The sequence below is a fragment of the Eupeodes corollae genome, chromosome 1, assembly GCF_945859685.1.
Source record: "Eupeodes corollae chromosome 1, idEupCoro1.1, whole genome shotgun sequence".
NCBI lineage: Eukaryota > Metazoa > Arthropoda > Insecta > Diptera > Syrphidae > Eupeodes > Eupeodes corollae.
Window position 1 is genome coordinate 56884687 of NC_079147.1, and position 24215 is coordinate 56908901.

Genomic DNA, 24215 nt, shown 5'->3' on the forward strand with positions numbered 1-24215 from the left:
GGCATTCTTAGTTTGTCCTTCATTTTCGTTTACTTTTTTCGTTAGTTTCCAAAACTCCGTGCAACTAAGAATATGTGTACCTCCGAAAAATATCGATTCCAAAAATATAACCTTACTGGTAATCTGACGATGAATTACCCAATCAAATCGCTGATATTTTAATGCAGCATTAATACAAATTGACTCAAAACTTTAAATTTACCAGTTCTTTTCTGAACTGATACTCGTAAAAAGTTAATATATATGAGAGTCTAGTCTCTCAGTTTCGATATGACTAAGAAACCCGAACCTCCGCTTGCTACAGAAATCAGGCTGTTACTAAGCCAAAAGTGCTTGATCTTAACGACTGGAAGGAACTTTTTAGGGACTGTAAACTAAGGATTACAGTCCCTAATTTAAAAAAAATTGAAGCCACATAGGTAAGTATGTACCTGCTTATCAAATTTGGCTAACTATCTGTGAAACATGATCAATTCAATAAGCCTGGTTACTTTTATAGATTCAAAAACCGAGCTGACGAGCTTGAACTCACCTGGGAGATTGATCGAGCAGAGCGGAGCTCAGGCTTACTTTTATATTGAAAAAAAAAAAACTAGTTCCAGCTCAACAGCTGTTACTTGTGGAATTTAAATTTATCTTAAAGCTCTTTTCATGGTTTAGTTATGATTATACTTGATATTTCTGCAGATACAAACTCGCTGCACTACTCTAGCCACCGTTGATTGATGAACTTTAATGTCCTCACCAACTCTAATTTGGAATCTGCGGTCTCCTGCGTATCGCAAAAAGATTCTTATTTTTTCTTGATTTCTTAAGGCACCACCGCGTGTTTCTGAACTCGGACCCAAAAATTCTTCCGTCAGTAACCTTTATCACTAATGCGATACAACCGACGAAAATCTTCATCAATTGGACACAATTTATCCTTATAAATTCTTTGTCCAACATAATTTACAAGAAACTAGGAAATATTTACGGTTCTTAGTGAACTGAGTCCGAGGAGTACCATGCTTAACAATTTGTGAGATCGATCTCATGTAATACAGTCTTTTTAAATATTTTTGCATATAAAAATGAGCTCTTTCCCATGAAGAGCTTTTATTGTGACATCGATCTCATAACACGGTCAGAAAATTTTGTTTGCATGCCACCTTAAGAAAGTTATCAAAGAAGTGAGTAAAGAGTCTGATCTTATTTTCTTGCATACGACTCATTATTTCGAAATTGAAGATGCAATTTGTATGATTAAATTTAATATTCTATTTATTCATTATTCATGTTTTTTTCTTAATACTATCCTTAAAACTTAATATTTTCCAATATTTTATTTCAAATACTCTTTTAGCAATAAATTACAAAAAATATAAAATAATGTACAATGAACTGACGAAAAGTCCATAATAGATATGTTCAAATACAAATTTCTGACTTTTCTTAACTTTTCTTATAAACTGAAATAAACAAGCTTCGTGTTTTTTTGTTTTTTTTTTTGGTTATGTTGCTTTAATCAAATTAACCTAACACACGTTTGAGTTTTTCAAACAATATTCAAAACAGCTGCTGCACTAAAGAACGATGACATACAATTAAAAAAATAAAAATATATTATGATATTTATTTGAATAAAAAACACCTGTTTTGTTCGCGAAATATTTATAAAACAAAAAATCGTAAATATTATTCTCGATTTCGACTTTTTATTTCTGCCTCCGAGATAAACTTGTATACCTGTACATCGTCGTGTCGTGGTATACACTTAGCTAAACAAATTTATCGAACAATAAAAAATTATTATTTATAATAATTTTTTAATCTGCACGCAGCTATAAGGTTCAGACTTGAGACTTTTGCTAGCTTTTTATTGTGTCGCTAATCCAATCGAGGTATGCCGAGACATTTGTGTACACAGCCGGATGGTCTGCCATGCCACATCTCGTGAAGCCGTAGCTAACAACTCCGTAAGCAACCCAACGTGAACGTTTGCGATTGAATGACATGAGGGGCCCGCCACTATCCCCGGAGCAGGTGTCTTTGGCGTATTCGCCGCCAGCACACAGCTGATTACGACCCACTTGGACTCCGAAGGGTTTGAGTAGCTTTGTGCAATCCTGCTTGGGAACTAGCGGAACGCGTAGCTTCAGCTTGATGGGACTCTGAATGTTCGGGTAGTATTTATCAACTGAAATAAAAAGAATACATTTTTATTATTAATAGATGTCATTTTATAGGGAATTTGAAACATTACACAGATCAGTCTGACCCCAACCGGAAACGGAAAACATATGACCGGGCTTGAATTTATTGCCCTCAAGATCATTGGCTATGGGTAGGCAGATAGGCATGATGAAGTGGGTAAATGGCACGATGCTTTTCAGTCGAATGATGGCAATGTCGTCGTATTTATCCGCCGAATACTCATTATAGTCGGGATGGACAAAGATGCGTTCCACGGACATGTCTAGAGATGCATCGTTGCAGTTCAGGTAATTGGCCTCTTCAATGCAGTCTGGTTCAGTCTTAACGTTAAATTCGCCCAAGCGAACGTGTTTTCTGGAAATAAAACAAAACAGAGAAATGTGGTTTGAACGCTTCATTTAATTATTTAAAAAAAGATACAACTGATGATTTTTCAAAAATAGTTAGGCTCATTGTTGGCATATGATCTTGACCGAAGTAGCACAGTGCAACCAATTTTACCACGTTTATCTAATGATGACATACCAATCGCTGCTTGTAAACTATTGCTAATGCCAATCACTTTAAACGGCAAACTTCAGGAGGGACAGCACTACATGTCATTTTAAGGAAAACATCTGACCAACACAAGGCTTAAAGCGTTCAAGGTGCTTGCTATCTCTAAGCGGATAACATATAAGTTCGATAGTAGGTGTTATAACCACGCACTGTCTAATGGGAAAGCACGTCACGTGGCTAGGCGTATTCTTAAATGACTTTTGCAAAAGGTGTATGGATGAAGAAGAGGAGGAAACAGGTCATGACCTGCTCTAGCTCAAAAACGCAAGAATTACCTAAGAGAATTCTTCTATAACAATTTAAACAATCTCAATCATTTTAAAATAATCAATCTTTCACGTTTTGTAAGGTAATCCAACTGATTGCATTGAGCTTAAAAAAAGCCTCAAGTTGTTAGTCCTTCTGTCTTGTATTAATGTCTTGTGTTTATATCACCTTACATAGTCTAGTCGCTCAGATGCTGAGTTCTCTACTCTGTACATTTATGTGCTGAGTAGTGTGTAATGTAATGCCGTGTAGTATCACGGACAGACACTTTAACCTGCCCTAACATACCCTTCCACTTTTTACTCACTTAAAATAAAGCTTAAGCTACAAGTTAAAGACATTTCTTTTACCTACTAACCTTGCTCCAAAGATCTATATTAGGCGTAGTAAGACCAGTGTCATTTTGAAACGCTTATAAAATGAAACCAGCCCTAGACTTTTAGTAATTCTGACAGAAAGAATTAACAAGTATAAAAAAAAAATTAATTAAAATCTGTTAAGTACCTACTCTGAATACTTAAGTGTCTCAATGATATGTTAAACCGGATGTTTTTGGAAGACTTTTAGTGCACTACGATACAAAGAAGTTGGATAAAGAGTTAAAATTCTGCCATCGTATACCTTATTTTCAAGACTCAAAGTTTAAAAAAAAAATATGGAATAAGTAGCATTTGCACGTAACTTGCGAAAATCTTCTTTGATTTTGAATAAATTTGCAAAAAGTAATAATCACTGGTCTAAAGGAAGAAAAACCCAGGTCTAAACAAAAGAATTCTTTATTGTTTTTGAATGCTTTTTTGGTTTACAAACTTTAAAAGATAAAAAACAAAAACAAACAACGTCTTTGTGTTCCTCTGCCTTCTTCTTTTTTTGATTTTTCGTCATACTTTAACAGAATAATTATTTCGTGTCGCAACGACCAATTTATTTTTTAAATTGTTGATCTTATTACTTTGGGGATCCTATATAAAACATGGAATTTCCAATAACTTTCTGTGATTAATATTAATAAAAATTGTGTACATGACATCCAAGTAGCTATTAATTAAAATATACTATATTTCAGAGTTTCATACAAATTTTTATTAAAACGTGAAATATATATTTTTAGTAATAATAATAATTTCAAATTGATTACTTATAATATATGTAAATATTTGTTATGGGGTTAATTTTCGTATCGTGTAAGAAATAAGAATGAGATTGTAATCACAATAAATTAACATTACGTTCTTTTAATAGTTCAAATAAAAACTAAAGTTAGTCATTTCGCAGTAAAAGTTTGAACAAAAAATTACAAACAATTTAAAAAAAAAGAAACGAATTTTTTAGAAACTAATTTTTGAGGGATTTGTTTTCAGATTTATAAAGTTTTTGTTGAAGAGCTTTTTTTTTTATTAGGGAAACTGAAGACAGCTCACTAAATATTTGAAGATATCGTCGGTATGCTGCAAAAAGAACACAAGTCACATACATAATTGTGTTTCTGAGTTAATGATATTTTAAAGTTTATAGCCGTTGAAAAAATCATTAAATCGTTGAGTTTGAAAATAGATATTGCAATCCGGTAGTTAAATCATTTATGAATAAGATGAAACCAAAAAGCTTTATTTAATTTAGTTTATTTAACTTTTTTTTATACAAAAGAAAAAGAAGTCTTGGACAGGGGCTTTTTTTGCATTAAAAAATATTTATTTATGGACATGGGTTTTTTTTTAATTTATTAATCTTGGGTTCCGGATAGCTTTGCTTGTTTTTAAGCTTTTATTACAGTGATGGAACTCATCTGGGATGGCACCTGATTTACACAAATTAATTAAGTCTTTTTTTCTTTTGAATGCTTATAGAAAGGCTGATTTTATAAACTTTTTGGATTTTGACTTCTTTTAGATTTCTGGGCCTGCCTTTACCGAAAATCCGATTTTCTTTAAAGGTCATTGTGATCGTACCTGTATTCAAACACACCAGGTTTAATTTTTTGGTACCTAAAAGATTTAACTTTCATCCAATTAACTTTTTCTCCACCTTCGTTCAAATTTGTATTTGTTATAATCTCGGATAGTTTTGATAAGTCCAGAAAATCAGTATACTTCATTTGGGTTATATTATACGGTCTTCCTATGCTTTTAAGCCTCTTGGAGCGTGCGCGTCGGAATATAGTATCTAAGCCAGTCTTGAATAGCGTATACTGAAACATTCTTCTTTTGCTTTTCGATAGCACTGTGCTAGAAATTTGTGTTCAATTATATCCAAATTTAAGGTTTGAACCAAGTGGAGAAATAGTGCTGAAATATTTGTATTCCTATTTTGGCCACTACAGGTATCAGAAAAAAGAGACCCTTCTTTTATTTCTGGAGAAAGTTGAAGCAAGTACTTATAAACGGTGATTTTTAAAGAGCTTGAGAACTTTAAAAAAAAAAAACGCATAAAATTTGCAAAATCTCATCGATTCTTTATTTGAAACGTTAGATTGGTTCATGACATTTACTTTTTGAAGATAATTTCATTTAAATGTTGACCGCGGCTGCGTCTTAGGTGGTCCATTCGGAAAGTCCAATTTTGGGTAACTTTTTCGAGCATTTCGGCCGGAATAGCCCGAATTTCTTCGGAAATGTTGTCTTCCAAAGCTGGAATAGTTGCTGGCTTATTTGTGTAGACTTTAGACTTGACGTAGCCCCACAAAAAATAGTCTAAAAGCTTCAAATCACATGATCTTGGTGGCCAACTTACCGGTCCATTCCTTGAGATGAATTTTTCTCTGAAGTTTTCCCTCAAAATGGCCATAGAATCGCGAGCTGTGTGGCATGTAGCGCCATCTTGTTGAAACCACATGTCAACCAAGTTCAGTTCTTCCATTTTTGGCAACAAAAAGTGTGTTAGCATTGAACGATAGCGATCGCCATTCACCGTAACGTTGCGTCCAACAGCATCTTTGAAAAAATACGGTCCAATGATTCCACCAGCGTACAAACCACACCAAACAGTGCATTTTTCCGGATGCATGGGCAGTTCTTGAACGGCTTCTGGTTGCTCTTCACTCCAAATGCGGCAATTTTGCTTATTTACGTAGCCATTCAACCAGAAATGAGCCTCATCGCTGAACAAAATTTGTCGATAAAAAAGCGACTTTTCTGCCAACTTTTCTAGGGCCCATTCGACGTTGTGGCAGATCGTTCGGCTTCAGTTCTTGCACTAGCTGTACTTTATACGGTTTTACACCAAGATCTTTGCGTAAAATCTTCCAATTGCTGCGAACGGCGACGAATCGACATTTCACGGTCTTCAGCAACACTCTCAGAAACAGACGCAATATTCTCTTCTGTACGCACTGTACGCATTCGTGTGGTTGGTTTAATGTCCAATAAAGTAAACTGAGTGCGAAACTTGGTCACAATCGCATTAATTGTTTGCTCACTTGGTCGATTATGTAGACCATAAATCGGACGTAAAGCGCGAAACACATTTCGAACCGAACACTGATTTTGGTAATAAAATTCAATGATTTGCAAGCGTTGCTCGTTAGTAAGTCTATTCAAGATGAAATGTCAAAGCATACTGAGCATCTTTCTCTTTGACACCATGTCTGAAATCCCGCGTGATCTGTCAAATACTAATGCATGAAAATCCTAACCTCAAAAAAATCACCCTTTACAAGCACGAACCAATTTCATTGCTACCCCTTTTACCATCAGTTTCTCTCGGGAAAAAGCAGAAAGCGTCGTTTGGTGGTGCAGGGTTGTAGATAATTAAATTGTATGCACATAGTTTTCGGCTGTAATACATTTGACTAACGTCACTCGATGGAATTTGTAAGACAGACTGTAAGTCGAATGTGCATGACATGAAACTCGACTTCTTCGTTGCCCTTTCTTTGTCCAATGATTTTGCAGCGGAGCATTCTTCTTTTCTTTTTAAATGAGCCAGATAATCTTCATTTTGCTTTTCTTTACCTTTTTGAAAAGCCTGACACTGATCTTTTTTTGGGTGGAGGAACGATAGATTGTAACACTCACTGAAAACTTTCCTGTAAGTGGTAGATGAAGGTAGCGAAACACTCGTACTATAGTATTTCCGTCGCTACGTTGCGGTAAATTTTTTTGATTGAAGGACGTACTCGGGGCCTTTTTATAGGTGAATCGATGACTGCCTTTAAAATGAAATCTTTTTGGCGTTGATATGACAGCTTCCAAAAGTCCTTGCACAATTTTAATAGCTGATCTTCCGTAAATTTGTCTTTCCACTTGAAGCGGCATTTCTTACCTCTTTTATTTCGTTTCCATAGTTCCGGATATTCTTTTCTCCATCTCCTATTCTTTTTTTCAGTGAGTGTTAATGCGGTGGTTTCTTGAGGTGCTTCCAAAACCCTGTCACCTGCCTTATAATCACTATCACTTGATTCATTGTTTTCAGGAATATAATCCAGATCATCGTCGTTCCCCGAAAAATGTTGGTCATTGCTTCAGTCATCCCATTCTTTGTCCATGTTCTGTTTGCTGCATCTAACAATTGACTCTTGAATATCTAAACATAATATACAATAATTATCTCAAATTAAGATCTTTGCCATCAAAGGTTTGAAAAGGTCAAGAAGTATCATTTGATTCTGTGGAATTTGCCTTTGAAGCTTTTGAAGTACTGGGAATGCACAAATGTATATCACGGTTTTAATCAGAATGTCCTAAAGGTATTTTGGCTTTAAATTAAAAAAAATACTATTCTGAAACAAAATTACCACCTTTTTTTAATGCAAGCTGTAGTAAAACTGCACTTCGACTTGAAGAATTCATTTTTTTGTACGTAAAGTTAAAAGCTCAACCTTTTCACACTGAGAACATTCAATAATGAAAATTTACTTACATGCAAATTCAAAGGAAATCATTTAAAAGGCATTTGGGAAACCCCCTCATAACTATTTTTGAAGTAGGCTATGAAATATTTTTTCTACTGGAATATTTAATTTGGGGACATGAGCTGTTTTTGCAGAAAAATATAAGTATAAAAGAAAAACCCAGGTCCACTTGAGATCTTTTTGCACCACACGTTTGGATGTTTTGGACATCGACTGAATTGTTTTTATACAATAACTACAAAACTAATGTTAATAGGCATGGGATTTTTTTACACAGCATGGTCTATGAACTTTGGGACATTTTTGCATCATTAAGTCAAAATCACAAAAAAGTGGACTTGAGCTCTTTTTGCAGCATACCGACTATATAGTAATAATGACGAAATTCAAAGGTATGAAAAACAAAATTAATAAAATATTACTTCAGCTTTGTTTTGAGTTAGTAGTATGCAGATTATATTAATTTATAGAACAAAAGTCCGGTATAGATAGCAAAGAAGGACAACTTGATGTACTTCTTTTGTTTATGTTTCAAAAAGTGATAATAAACAACTCATCAGGAAAAATATAGGCAAAATATTTTTTGTTTTTCAATATTAAACTTGCATAAGATATTAATAACGTGCAACCATTGACGGATTCCCAAAATGATGATTACTCAAAACTTGATTTAAGCTTCAACAACAAAAATTCAATAATTTTTTGATTGTGAACTTTCCATAAGAAGTTATAAAATTTCAACGGTTCTCGATCTCGACGGTTCAAGGTCCCTTTTAAAAAAACGTACTTGGTCTTTTTTAATAGCTTCCTATAAGTCATATTAACATTTTGGCAAGTTTTGCATTTTTACCAAACATGACTTTTTACAACGGTAAAAAAAGTAAAAAAAAAGTGGGCCCTACGATTCCGCTCATCCTGGAACCTACAGCCCAAAGCATTGGGTCGATTGACTTTAAATTTGTTAACTAAGGTTTTGAGCCGATGCAAAATTCCAATTTTCTCAAAAACCAAACTGCTAGATTTTTTTTAAATTTTCTATAAATTTTGTTCTTAATTTGGCTTTTTTCTTTATACACAAATATGTTTGTATTGCTCCAAAGGGTGTGGGTATGTAAACGTTATTTTATTTTGAAACTTTTTCAAGAAATAATCAAACGACATATAATATGAGTTCTATAACTGCAAAAAAAATTTTAAACTAAAATTGAAAAATTGTGTGTTCTAACGATCTTCGAAATAAAATTTTTAAATTTAAGTTTATGGCATTTCAATTTTTTAAAACAAACTTTTTTTGCAGGTACATGTTTAAATCTTATAGAAAAGGAAATATTTTTTAACAGACTCTTTAGTTACATCATAAAATCCGGGCGACAATATCGTGCATTTTATTAACTTTAAATAGGAAGTTATTGGAATCGGTCAGATTTGTCGAATTGAAAATTTTGACATTTCTCGATGTTTCAATATCCCTAGAGTTTAAATAAAAGATTTTGAGAGAGATGTCTGTGCGTCCGTACGTTCGGTAAGTTTTGTTCGTAGTCCATAGCTCAAGAACCAGTAGAGATATCGACTTCAAATACATTTTGTTATACACATAATAAAGCAGAAAGCAGTTTTTTTTTACCAAAGCTATTTAAACAAAAGGTGGAAATTTTGGTTTACCCAAAATAAATTGAATTTAGTATTGAAATAGAATATATTGAAATAAGTACAATTTAGGACAAAATCCAATAAACGGTTTTTAAAAATCAAACAAACTAAAAAAATAATTGTCATCTAAATATTTAACGAACAAAAAATGATTTTATCTCCAAAATAATTGTATGCAACGTCATCTGCTAAAATTTTTGAGAAAAATCGAAGTGATATTTTTTTTTACAAGAAATAAAAACCTAAAAAAAGCAACTTGATAAGAATTTACATTCGACTCAAATATCTTTTTAAAATTTAAAAATATAGGCTTCAAACTAATTATCTCAAGGAAAATATTGCATTAAAAATTCAGTAATTTGTTTATGAAAATCCAACAGTCAGTTTTTTCATAACAAATTAAAATCTTAAAATAACTACTTAAAGAAATAAAAATTGGTTTACAAGTAAAAATCTCGTTTACAAAAACAGATTTTGAAATCAAAATATTGTTGTTAATTTTTAAAAGAATAATTTAAGTGACAACTTTTTTAACTAAACTCAAAAACCTAAAATCCTTTTAAGCAAGACAAATCGACAGACGGTATGGGAAGTTATCAGTGTGGGTCGCATCCCAGTCTTTTTTTAATTACCCGTATTTTTTTGTTCAATCTATCCATAGTATAGTAGAATCTCTCATGAGTAACAAAACAATATCCATAGTATGAATAACACCGATAAAAGTTAGAGTAGAAACTTACTATGGATGGGTTTTTGACATTTATGCGAGTCTTGAATGGATCTTATGTGACTTCGTTCTCAATGGGTGGTACGATTGATATTGCATTTGTATCTCAATGGCTGTGTTCGTTGAGTAGTTGTGCATTTGGAATCATGAGTGTTTTCCATTGTGGAAAAAATCAATCTATTACTGTTGATATTAATTAGTTTTGTTAGTGAAAATGGACTAACTGGGCTTATTTTGGAGGAAAAAACAATAGAAAAGATATTAATGTTTACTGTTTTATATATGGAATACCAAAAAATGCATTTATTATAGCAATTAAAAACGAAAGTGAACATTTTGGTTTCCCCAAATATATCACGAACTAATAACGCTTGCGGCTTCAAATTAATTTTATATTTTATAATGTGATGTGATGCTAAATGAAAATAATTAAGAAAAAAAATACGTTTATGCAACAGAGAATAAGGTTTCTGGCATTTGTTACAATTTTAAGAAAAATTTATTGACAATTACTAAAAGTTGGTAAAAATTGATTTTGGGCTCTAATTTCTTGGCAAATATTAAAGATATTGGCGCAAAATTTTTAATAAGTTATTATTAAGGTTTTAAAATTTTGCAAGTTTGAAATTCGATAAATATTTCTACAATTTACTAAAGGAGTTCAAAATTTTAAAGCTCTCTTTTCGTTTAGTTAGTCAACTAGTAAATTGTAATTGCATTTTATGAAAAAACGAGCATCAACACATGTCGAAAAAGTAACGCTTCAACGTACCTATTAATTGGAACTCCCAACTTTTGATTCCATCTTATAAGAATAATTGCTCCGATATGATATGGACCTAGCAGATTACTAAAAGTTTAAGTAGACATTCCGTGATTTTTACTTTAGAAAATTGTTAAGAGATAGTGAGGAGTTAAAATTTTTTAAGATTAGTGAAATTATCTTTTAATCTTAGTAAATTGCTAAAAATGACTGAAACATTTTGCTAAATCATCTAAGACTTTGTGCCAATTCTTTTAAACTAATTTTACCTTTGAAACAAATTTTCATTTAGAAAAATTCAATGGACAGTTTTTTTTTTAAATAAAATAAAAAATAATTTGCTAAATTATACAAAATTGATCTCTAATTTGAATTGACTTCAAAATAATTTTATTCTTTGCTAAATTTGTTGGGTAGGTGCATAAGATAATGTTCTGATAATAAATGGTTTTCGAGAAAGAATGATATTGACTTAAATTTTTTGTATTTCAAACAAAATATTGTTATTAATATTTCGTAAGAGTTTTTAGAAAACAATCGACAAAGGGGCATTACGGATGGGAAGTTATTAGTGTGGGTCGGATACAAGCCTCTTTTTCTGTGTTTGGAATAAGGTCATTATTGTACTCACGTCAGTGGGTCAAACAAAAGCCTGGTTAAAATCCCTGCTAATACTACATTCTTCACACACCCATATTTTTGCGGAGTATGAAACTAAAAAAGTGAATTTCATATTGTTCAAAAGCTGACACCGAAATTCGGGAGTAAGTTTGAGAGTTTTATGTAGTATTATTAAAGGTAAGTATTAAATGATTTTATTCTGACGTTTCATAAGTCCAAAAGGAAAATCTATTTCAAAACTACAATTTACTGTAATGTGAAATATTTTTTAGATAGTGTTGCTAGGGAATATATATGTTTCCCTTGTAACTAATAAACATTGCAAGCATTTCCTGAAACTTATCTTAGAAAATGTTTCGTCCATTCTTTAACAGCTTAAGCACCAAGAATATTGATAAAATGTGTATAACTTAGCGGTATTAAAGGAAACGCAAAATTAATATTCATTAACATTTTTGAATTAAATTTAAAAACTTTTCATTATATTTTTCCTTCCATTTACAAATTTTATTTCACCAAGATATCAACAAGACAATGAATTAATATTTAAAATTGAAAAAAAAAAACATTTTTCATAACTTAACGAATTCACAAAAATAATCATAAAAGATTTAAATATTTTCAAAAACGATCATTACCGTAATATATTTTTGGGTCCGTCAAGATACTTTCAACCGAGAAATTCTAAAATAATGACATTAAGTTAAAAAGTTCAAAAACTTTTTGGAACTTATATCAAACTTTTATTCAGAACACCTTCTAAACAAAAACCTTTAAACCCTTCATAAGATTGTAATCAATATAAGATCAGCACCTTAATGAAACCAATATTTTGTTTCATTACTATCAATCATAATATTTATACTTATGAACAAATTTACTTTGTCAAAATAAACTAATTGTTAAAAAAACACAAATGTTTCAATATTTCAGTTTTCTAGCAAAGTTTGTATACAATAAAGTAAATGCCATTAATTTCACGATCATATTTGCTCAGTGTTAATAAGATTTAAAAAAAAAGCTAAAAAGTTAAGGTTTTCAGTTCTTAGAACTCTCAAACCCCAAAACATATGCTTCCGTTCAAAGACACCCAAGCACATGTTGGCAAACACAGATTGCTCAGATATTAGATTCATAAATCCATACACACGCGCACGCCTGTTAAAATTATTATTAACAAAACAAAAATTGAAATCCAAGCAACAAAATTTAATATCAATTTGCGTCACAATCACATCGAAAACACGCCTTTCAAGGCCAAGCCCAGCTCTGTTTATCAATAATATTTCATATTTGTTAAAAAATACGTAAACAAAATGGCAAAACTATTTTATGTACATTGCGGTTATGTAACTTTCACTTACAGTCCATTTTTTTCGCGCACCCCACTGCCCTTGACACAATGGGCAGCTGTCAAGATGTGCTGATTGTCTATCAAAGCCCCGCTGCATCCATAATCGTCTGCTTGAAACAGATTAAATACAAAAGGTTAGTCCGATAGAATCACTAAAATGCCAAACGTCTCTTTTTTGATATTACTTGTGTTGTAGACAAGCAACGCCAGCCAAGGATACTCGTCTAGCTCGGCAATTTCACCGCCATAGATCCTGTTGGTCACCTGCTTGCCACAGTCGCCAAATAGGCCGTTGTAGCTGTCAGAACCGTCAACCTTCTGGATGCGTCTTTTGAGCTTTTTGATTTTGTTCCGCGACTTATTGAGCCTCGAACTGATTCGACTGACACTAGATTTTGACACTTCAACAGCCGGATGGGCATATGCACGCCCGTTTAAAGGACAACACACAATAATTGGCGCCGAAGACGAAGACGACGTCCAAATCGACGACGACGACAATGCCGATGCTGCGGCCGCTGCCGAAGCCGACGACCCACTTTCACTTTCACATTGCACTTTTTCCAGGAAACGCAATAATTCCGGTTGCGACACCGCATCATCGGTGGAACTTGTTTCATTGTTCACTTTCAAAAACGCCTCGCAGTCGGACGCGTCGCGGCATTGCCCACGCACACTCTCGTTTGGAATATCACAGGACACCAAGGCGTTGCGGCTATTATCGTTCGTTATGATACTAGCGACGTCTGCGAGCGTCAGACTACCAATCGCGACTAAAGCCAGCCATTGCAGGGTCAAATGAGATTTGAACATTGTTTAACGGTATTTGTTTTCTTTGCTTTAAAAAAAAAAACAATGTCAAGCCTGTCAAAGCAACGCTGCTGTTGGAAAACTCAGTTTAAAGAGTTGAAACCGACTGAAACGACCCCGCTTACTCCGTCGTGTCGTTGCTGGCGTATGACATCTGTTCGAGACCGATCGTTGAACACAAACTTTGAGACTAGCATCCGTACGTGCTTGAGGCGTTGTGGTGTGGCAGAGTCGCTTCGCTATACTCTTTTGCTATAAGACAGCCAATAAAAATATTTTAATTTGTGATCAGCTGTTTGCGAACGTTCAGCCACCGCCGCCGACGATGATAGCAATCGAATTAAAAAGCTTCGCTCTTTGCCAATGTTTGCATTTATATTCAGTCTTTTCATCGCTTACAGAGTAAAAAGGCGTTATGTCAGAAGCTTTTTAATAACTATACGCTATATATTCAATGCGTGACGACCGACAGCGAAATGGCTTGTTGCATGACGTTTTGCAATAACAACATAAAAGCGATAAGCCTCTATTAACAACGGAAACCCAAAACACCAACAAGACAAGACCAAGAAGACGAAGACGTAAAAACTGGTCTATTAGATAATCATGAAGCTTAAGTTGTTAACGGCTGTGATGTACAGTGGCTTACAAATTGACTGTTTAGGTTTTTGTTTTGGTTTCACTTTCATTTGAAGTTCAATCAGAAAATATTTATGTTTGCGCTTTGTAGTTTGCTTCTGGGCGAAAGTGAAAATGAAAGTTCTGGGCTCACTGGGTTTCTTTTAAGGTATACCTATGTGTTATATGGTATACCTGTATGTTTGTTCAAAAATCATTAACCGACAACAAAATTACAAGTATATTTATTGCTCATTCTTCTACTAAAAGACCCAGAAGACAATTTAAGTGTACGCTTGGGCCTATACTTATTATTTTATTTTAAATTACTTATAATTTTTTCTTTGATTTTTATATCGTTTTACGTTTTTTTATAAAATCTATTTTTTTTTCGCGTTGTTGAAAGTAAATTTGTATTTATGTGTTCTATTTTTTCGTTTTGAACTTGCATCTAACGATCATTTGATAATATGAAACTTAAAAAAGTATGCAATACAAAATTCAAGTGTTTTGCTGTTTATTTTATCGGATTCCAAAATCCAAAAGCTTAATTAACATAGTAGCACAGATAATAAATTTATAAATTTATTATTTGTGATACTAGCAGTTTTAAATTCTTGTCAAAGAGACTGTCAATCAAGTTTTCATAAACTTTGAAACATTTAATTACAACAATATAAAGTCAAAAATGATTCAAAAGTTATTTGAATACAATTTAAGTATTTTTTGATTTTTATAAAAAATCTGATTGAAATTTTTAACATTTCCATAGAGTCGAAATAAGTTTTTTTTGTAGAAAAGTGTCTGTGCGTGGCGTGCTTGTGTACGTCAAGAAAATTGAGAGGGTGGTTTTTTAACTTAGCAATTTAAAGAAAGAAAGGTGAATATTTTGGTAAACCTTAAATATCTCACGAACCGAAATTCGTAAAGACTTGAATTTATTTGTATATTATATATTGTAACGTAATAAGTACATATATTTTTGGGAACAAATTCTAATAAACGGTTTTTTTTTGTAAATCAAAAAAAAAACTGAAAAAAAAACTTTTTTCACCTCGAAAATTTTATGAGCAAAAATGATCCAAACCAATTTTGTAAGAATAACGTTTTGACATTTAATGCAATTCTGAGAAAAATTAAATTGACAGTTTTTTTTACAAGAAATTAAAAACCTAAAAAAACAAAAATGGTTAAAAACTGATTTTCGACTTAAATATTTTTTCAAAACTTTGAGGTTGGTTTCAGCTTTTAATCTTAGAAAATATTGTTTTCAAAATTCAGTAAAGTTTTGAAAAAAATGAAATTTACGGTTTTTTAACAACACATTAAAACCTAAAACACGCATCACTTAAAGTTCGCAAAAATTGATTTACGACTCAGATATCTTTTCAAAAATTAAATATATAAGCTTCAAAACTATTTTATCTCACAGAAAATATTGTTTTCGAAATTTTTTAAATTTTATAAGAAAAAAATAAAACCCACAAAGAATAGTACGCAAATTTGGTATAAATTTAGTATCATATATAATACTACTAAAATTGGTAAAAATTGGGTTTCGACTAAAAATCTCGTAGAAAAAAGAGTCTGGGATGCGACCCACACTGATAACACTTGTCTTGGTTAAAAGTTTGTCTATATGCACTCGTATCAATTTTTACCAAATTTGAGAACTATGTTTTGTAGATTTTATTTTTTATGAAAAAACGGACTGTTGGATTTTTATATAAAAATTACTAAATATTGAAAACAATATTTTCTGTGAAATAAAATAAGTTTGAAGCCAATATTTTTAATTTTAGAACGTAAATTTTTACCAAGTTTTAGTATTGTTTTTTTTTTTAGAGTTATATTTTTTGTAAAAAAAACTGTCAAGTCGAATTTTTTAAAAATTTTACCAAATGTTGAAAACAATACTTCTTATAAGATAAAATTACTTTTAAGCCAATATTTAAAATTTTTAAAGAGATATTTGAGTCGAAAATTAATTTTTACCAACTTTCATTTATTTTTTTTTTAGGTTTTTATAAAATTTTCTCAACATTTTATCAGATGTCAAAAACATTATTCTTCGTTGCACAACATTGTTTTAGAGATAAAATCATATTTCAGTCGTAAAATTTTGGAGGTGACAAATTTTTTTTTTCAGTTTTCTTGATTTATAAAAAAAACCGTTGTGTTGATTTTATTTTAAGAAATATACTTGATTGGTATCACGTTACAATATATTATATAAAATTTAAATCAAGTCTCTAGCGTTTTTGGTTCGTAAGATATTTAGGGTTAACCAAAATGTTCACCTTTTTTTCAAACTGCTATGGTAAAAAAACCACAGACGCAATTTTCTTGAGAGCCCTTTCTGCTTCTTTCTGCCTTATCATCTGTACAACAAAATTCATTTGAAATCGATATCTCTTCTGGTTCTGAGCTATGGACAACGTAAAAAACGTCGCGAACGTACAGACGTACGAACGTACGTACTGATGCACGCACAGACATTTTTGTAAAAATCTTTCATTTCGACTCTAGGGACCTTGAAACGTCGAGAAATGCCAAAATATTGAATTTGACAAATGGGACCCATTACAATAACTTCCTATGGGAAGTTAATAAATTGGGTGGCGCAACAGTCCGTTGAGAACCAGGGCCTAATGACTTACAACTCTCAACCATTCATGTGTGCGAGTAATGTTGTCAGGAATGGAGGGGACCTACAGTTTATATGCCGAATCCGAACGGCTAATTTGAGTAAGCACTTTTTCATGACAAGAGTTACTCTTGGAGAATTTGTCAATTCCTCGCAAGAGGCGGTACCCGTTAAAAGTTTTTAGATGGCATAGGGAGGGATCGAACCCAAGACCTCTGGCATGACAGTCCAACGCGCTAATCATCATCAAACGGATATTAGACTGTTCGAAAGTATGGGTGGCAATAATTTATCTGTAAGAGTTTCTTTCATTTAAAAAAAGCTCTAGAATTTGAGGACAGATGATTGGCTCGTCAGATTTAAAACCAGGCATGGTATCCTTAGCAAAGTTTTGTCTGGTAAAAGTGCTTCAGTTGATAATAATAAAGCCAATTAATGGATTTTCATATGTTTTCCGAGGATTTGAACCGGACGACATTTTTAATTTTGATGAAATCGGATTTTTTACAAATATTTACCAAGAAGTACCTTGGCTTTGAAATGTGATAAATGTTTTAGAGGGTATAACATGACAGGCTCAGATTGCTTTCATTCATCGGTTAGAGCAAAAATCCTAGCTATTTTTTGCTGATTAACGTTCTGAGAGGACAACAGATATTTTTACTAGTTGGCTTTTAAAGTTCGATGTTAAGTTTGGACCAGCAAAGTGCAAATGTATTATTCCTCATCTATAACTGTGTTATAAATAAATTAGGTGGCGTAACGGCTAATTTGGAAAGCACTTTTTCGTGACAAGAATTACTCTTGGAGAGTTTGTCAATTCCTCGCAAGAGGCAGTGCCCAAATTAGGTCAAGGATAAATTTAAATTTACAAATTTTTTTCCACAACCTAACCTCAACAGTTCAAACGATGAACAAAAGTGTTTGGGAAAAAGAGGACTATTAGATAACACTGCTTCTGCTAGTCTGTGTGGACTATAAGATAACACTACTAGACTACGTACGCCAGGTTTTATATTCTGAGTTGTTGTTTGACATAAAAGTTGTTTTTTTAATTTAAATTATTCTTTATAAAATTTTGTTAGTTTATTAAAATAAAATAAGTTTAATGAAGAATTGCTTTTTTTGCAAATAAAGTAAATTTAAGAACAATTCTAAAAAAATAGTATAGGGACAATAATACCAAAAAATACCAATGAACGGTTTGAAGTCAAAAAAAAAAATCGAAAATTAAATGTGCGATTTGTTTTTAATAATCCACTTATGTTTCATCTCAGAATAGTTAAGGTATATCAATATGTTTAATAAGAACTGTTTTCTAAATATTAAAATGCCCTCTGGTATGTGTCCTTAATAGTAATTCATTAAAAAAATCAAATTGCTCATACAACATCATACACATTCAAATTATCCTTCCATTTTAAAATCATATCTAAATTTAAGAATTCATTCAAAAGAACATAAACGCATACATGGTTAGAACAGTTTCTTGTTCTTCCTCGTCCATACAGCTTCAGCAAAAGTCATTTGAGAATACGCCTAGTCTCGTGGCGTGCTTTCCTATTAGACAATGTTCGGTTATGACACCTATTATAGAGCTTAGCGTCTTGCATTAGCAGCAGTTTACAAGTAGCGATTGGTATGCCAGTACTTGCCAAACGTGGTAGCGTGGGCTGTACTGTACCGTTCCTGGCGAGTTCATCTGCCTTACAGTTACCTGGAATGTCTCTATGGCCCGGCACCCAGCAAAGGTAAATATTAAACTGTTGCGCCATCTCCATTAGAGATGATCGACAGTTAAGGACTGTTATATGAGTTTGTAGAGACAGAGTCCAGAGATTCGATAGCGGCCTTGCTATCAGAGAAAATACGGATATCAGATGTGGATATCACGTTTTCTTTGAGCCAAGACAAGACTTCTTTTATCGCCAAAAGTTCCGCCTGGAACACGCTACAATGATTGGGAAGGCGGAATGAGTTACTTAATTTCAGTCGTTCAGAGTACACACCTCCACCAACCCCTTTTTTTGTTTTTGACCCATCTGTGTAAAAATTGATTGACTCATCCTCCAAGAATGTCCTATCCTCCCAAAAAGATCTGGTAGGTATAGAAATTGGGAAGTTTCTGTCGAATTGTAGTTGGTAGATGGTGTAGTCTGTGTGCTTTGAAATTGATTCTAAGTACATTAGAATTACGGAGTGGCCAATGTTGTTGTTAGTCCCCTGCGACGAAGCATTGAGGCGAATAGCAGAGCATGCAGCTATTTGTTTCCTAAATATGTCAAGAGGTGTAAGGTAGAGCAAGGTGTCCAGTGCCGCAGACGGGGTCGTGCGAAGCGATCCGCTTATACATACTTGTGGCAGACTGAAGGTTGGACTTTATTTAACTTATCCCTGTTTATACTTTTCTCTGAAGCAGTCCACCATACTGCCACACCGTACATTAAAATCGGTCTGATTACCGATGTGTAGCCAATGCGTGATTCTGGGTTGTAAACCCCATTTATTACCAATAGCTTTTTTGCAAGAAAAGAGAGCTGCAGTAGCTTTTTTGACTCTTTCCTGTACGTTGCGTTGCCAATTTAGTTTTTTGTGTAAGACAAGACCCAGGTATTTAACCTCGTCTGAGAATTTTAATTGGATTCCTTTAATATAGGGAGGGTTGACAAATGGAATTTTGTATCTCCTCGAAAATAAGACCAGATCGGTTTTGTGTGGGTTAACACCCAGTCCACACCGATCAGCCCAAAATTAGTCTGTCTAAGACATTTTCTAAGAGTTCTTTTAGGATATTAAGATGCTTTCCTGAAACTGCTATAGCAACGTCGTCCGCATAGGATATCACTCTGAAACCCTCCGCATCCAGACTAGTTGGGAATTCATTCCCCACTAGGTTCCAGAGTCAGTTGATAATAATTCATCATTCTGGTGTGTAAGGAAAAGATTGGGATTCGGTAACAGCAATTCAGCTAGGTTATAGGACTGCTGCTAGCTTTTTCGCCATTACAAACGTGGGAGGTGGGATGGGAGTTGGTGATATAAACGTAGGCTAGTATGCCTTGTTTATGTGGAAATGGATGATGATTTTGGGAAGGTAGATGTATAAGAACGTTAGTTTCAGGACTCATCTGGAGAAAATTCTCGAGAATCATTCACCTTACTCAGCTTCTACAACTCGACAAGTTCGACGTTCAGAGTAGAAGACGCATACATACGTTCAAGGTAAAATTTATAAAAGAATTATGATTGAACTCTTGTAAAATGATATGTTTTTATTCAAGAAATTTTCCGTAGAGGAGTTTCATGTTAGAATATTAGAAGAAGTTAAATAATTAGAAGTTATAAATACTATGTTTCAAACTAAATACTGGGTAAATGTCCAATTTAATCCACAGTCAAACTTTACGGAGGCGTCGCCGTCGGCTTTTCAAGAATCACTCCCGGATTCCAATTTGCCTAAGTGTCACAATCCTGCTGAGCTACTCAGCAAAAATTAAAGATTGCATGAAATGAAATTTGATTTTAATAAACGCTTTAACAATCTTATTGCATTGCTCAATTGTGTAGCTTTTTATTGGTAAACTTGTTAAGGACTGCTACAAAGATATATTCCTTTTAGTAGTGTCAATTTACATTTAGAAGTTTCAATTTACATTGGAAAAACTTAACATTAATGTGTAGCGTTATAACTTGACCTTATTTTAAAGTTTGCAAGAAAGTCAGTTGTTGATAACTCTAATTTCCAAAAATGAGACCCTCACTGATAACTTCACATTAAAGACTTTAACAAAATACTAATCACAATACATTGTGAAAGATACAAAATTTAAAGCCAATAACTTACTAAGATCTCATTAAACTTGAATCGAAAACCACTACCAGTTCCAGTTTTTTGTTGTTTTTGTAAGTTTTCTTGTTTTGTAAAAAGCTGTCAATTTAATTTTTATAAAATTTTCTAATATTAACTAAAAGTTAACAAAAATAATTTTCATTCGATAAAATAAGTTTTATTTCAATATTCTTATTTGTTCCTGATATTTTAAGTTGAAAACAATTTTTTATCAATTTTAGAACCATATTTTGGAAGTTTTAATTTCTTTTAAAATATACGGATTGAATTTTTCTAAAAAACATTATATTACGTTGAAATATTCGAAACGAACAGCACTTTTTAATAGTTTTGCATAGTATTTTGTTCAATATTCGTATTCTTTATAAAAAAAAACATGACTTCCAAATTATTATAATTATAAAATTAAAATAAATATTTAAAAAAACAACTTTTTTTCTAAACTTAGTTTGGATCTTTAATTGTTTATGTGATATTCGACTCAAACATCAATTTTTACTAACTTTTAGTAGCGTGTTTTTAGGCTTTAATTTTTATAATAAAAACTCAAAATTTTAATTTGCATAAAATTATCTATTGTTAAAAAAAATTATTTTAGTGTTAGTAAGAAATATTTTACTAAAACAATTGTATGTTAGATTTTGAGACTCCTTCAGCTGTTTGTGAAGACATTCTTCATAACATTCCCGTTGGTGCTGTTTTAATTTAGTCTGACAAAGACCATTTCTATTTATCGGGTACCGTAAATAAACAAAATTTCTGGGCAACAGATTTTTTTGGGGGACATTTAAAGCCCCAAGTCTACAATCATCGCCCAACATCTTTGGAAGCACTTAAGGAGGCAATCACTCAGGAAGTGGCAGCCATTACACCACAAATGATTCGACGAGCAATGGAAAACTTCCGGGAAAGGCTTAGTAAATGTATTAATAATAGAGGGCAATATTTAGCAGATATAATGTTTAAAACTAATTAATTATTTTATTGAATGTAAAATGGCATAGTATTTAATTTAAAAATTTCAATAAAATTTGTCTGTTAAATTGTATCTACTGGATCTTAAAACGGTATGCCGATTGTGCAAAGGTAAAAACGCACATACAAACAGACATCTCTCCAAAAATCTTTGGTTTAGATTTTAGGAACATTGAAACGTCGAGTATAGTCAAAATTTACAATTCGACAAATCGGACCCATTACAATAACTTCCTATGGGAAGTTAATAAATATAATGGGAATTCTGATTTTGAAAGATGTAACTAATTCTTAAAAAGCCCTGAATTATCGCATGCATGTGATATCTTCATTATTCTTAAAGCATTGGTTTTGTTTTAGTGCGAAATATAATAAACAATTTTCTCACGTTATGACTCAGTGTTCTTATAGTGCGAAAAGTTTTTTTTTAGTCAAATCAAGTTTTGAGTTGCCAACAATTAACATAGCAATTAATTAAAATTATTTTATGTCTGTTCCTTGAGTTTAAATTTTGTACAGTCATGGCTAAAAGTATAAACTCCTTTATATTTTTCACCTTATTTACTCAAACGCTTTATTTATTCATACATTTTTCTCTTGTGCTTAATTTGGGATTACAAATGAGCTTGACAAAAGTTTATACTTGACAAAAGTTTATACGATTTCCCATAGCTATAAAAATATATGCTTGAACAAAATGAAAAATAAAAATTTTAACTGTACCATTTCACAAAGACTGGTCATTAAAAAAAAACACACACATTTATTTACGTTCTAATTGATATTTTATTAACAGATCTTAATTAACGCTACCTTTTCAATATTTCTACATATAAAAATACATATATTTACAAATAAACACGGTATACAGCCTTCCGCATGAGCATGGTAAAAATGATAAGTAAAATAGTCAACACTGCGTTAATAAATAAATGAATCACATTCTTAGTTCAAAATGGTTTTTGTTTTTTGTTTTTAATTTCTAATGAATTTATGCACAACACTATGCTCGTATCCTATCATTTATCCACGAACTGTAACTTTCAACTCTCGTGTGAACTGCTGGCCAGCCTTCAAATCCACACTTAACTCCAAACGAAACAACACCCTCCAGAACCCATACACCTTGACGCAAGCTCATCAACGGTCCCCCCGAATCTCCATCACAACTGTCTTCTGCATAAACACCTCCAGCACACACTTGAGCGTCAATAATTTGTATTTTGCGGGTCTGGAACTTTTGACGACATTCACCTTGATCTGTCAATGGCACTTGAACTTTCTGTTTGATTGCACTTTTTTGTGCTGTAAAAATAAAAGTTTCAAACAAAATTTTAGGAAGAAATTAAAAAATTCAATTAAAAGTTTTAAATGACGTGCGTTCAAACTCACTTTGAAGTGTCCTTCCCCATCCAGCGACTGTAAGAAGGGTTCCACTGCGAAGTTGTTCGTTTGGCAGAGTAAATGGCAGACAAATTGGCCTAATTGAGTCCGAATAAATGATATTTCGATCCATTCTCACCAAGGCTATGTCATTGTGGCGATGGACTTGGGTGTCACTGTAAGATTCATGAGGCTTAACTTCTTCGACGCCTACGCGTAAGACCGAACTTGCACATGTTCCACCGACACAATCGATTGACCTCGTCGTGTCATATTCTCCAAGGATAACACCAACTCTGAAAATATTTAAAAATAAACAAACTCATTAAAGACTTTTCAAAAATTTAAAATTATTTAAAAGATTTGAATGGTCGGCCATGGACAAGAGATTATTCAAAAGATAATTTAAGGTTATGAAAAGCAGAGTCACCAGGCTAACTTTTCGACTTTCTTTTTTGTTAAAAGTTGAACAATCTGTTTAAACATAATTATTGAACGTTTATTTCAAGAGCGAGTGTTAATAATAATCCAGACAAAATTGTTCATAAAATATTGCTCCAAAAAGCTTTTCTGACGTTTAACTGAGTTTTTATGACTGCCTTGAAGCTAATGAAAAAGATTTACATGCATCAGGCGGAATTCAAAATGAGTTATATTATTGTTCATATTAATAGAGTTATGGATGTTAAATCTTAATTTATTTAAATGCATAAAATAAACATAAACAAAAACACCGGTTATAGAAAATATAATAAATTACTACTAAACAAATGTATTAATAATACACCACCATTTAGACACTTCAATTTTTCTAATATTTGTTCATGCGGCGGTAAAGGTCATCTTTATCACACTTCATTATGTTCGATAACAATGGGCAATGAACCTTCAGCGAATTGAAGAGCGGTAAACAAAAATAAAAATAAATACCAGCTTAACCTGTCTTG

General features: G+C 32.5%; 1 protein-coding gene across 1 annotated transcript in view; it reads right to left on the reverse strand.

Annotated features, from left to right (window-relative positions):
- Positions 1 to 1675: 1675 nt before the first annotated feature.
- Positions 1676 to 24215, reverse strand: part of LOC129939382 (uncharacterized) — a 33278-nt gene continuing 10738 nt past the window's right edge. The window contains exons 4-10 of the mRNA XM_056047381.1: positions 23278 to 23564; positions 22895 to 23190; positions 13921 to 14047; positions 13171 to 13803; positions 12996 to 13092; positions 2246 to 2550; positions 1676 to 2179 (exon numbers count right to left, since the gene is read on the reverse strand). Coding sequence (XP_055903356.1) covers positions 1851 to 2179; positions 2246 to 2550; positions 12996 to 13092; positions 13171 to 13803; positions 13921 to 14047; positions 22895 to 23190; positions 23278 to 23564 — 2074 coding nt within the window. The 3' untranslated portion in view covers positions 1676 to 1850. The remainder of the gene's footprint in view (positions 2180 to 2245; positions 2551 to 12995; positions 13093 to 13170; positions 13804 to 13920; positions 14048 to 22894; positions 23191 to 23277; positions 23565 to 24215) is intronic.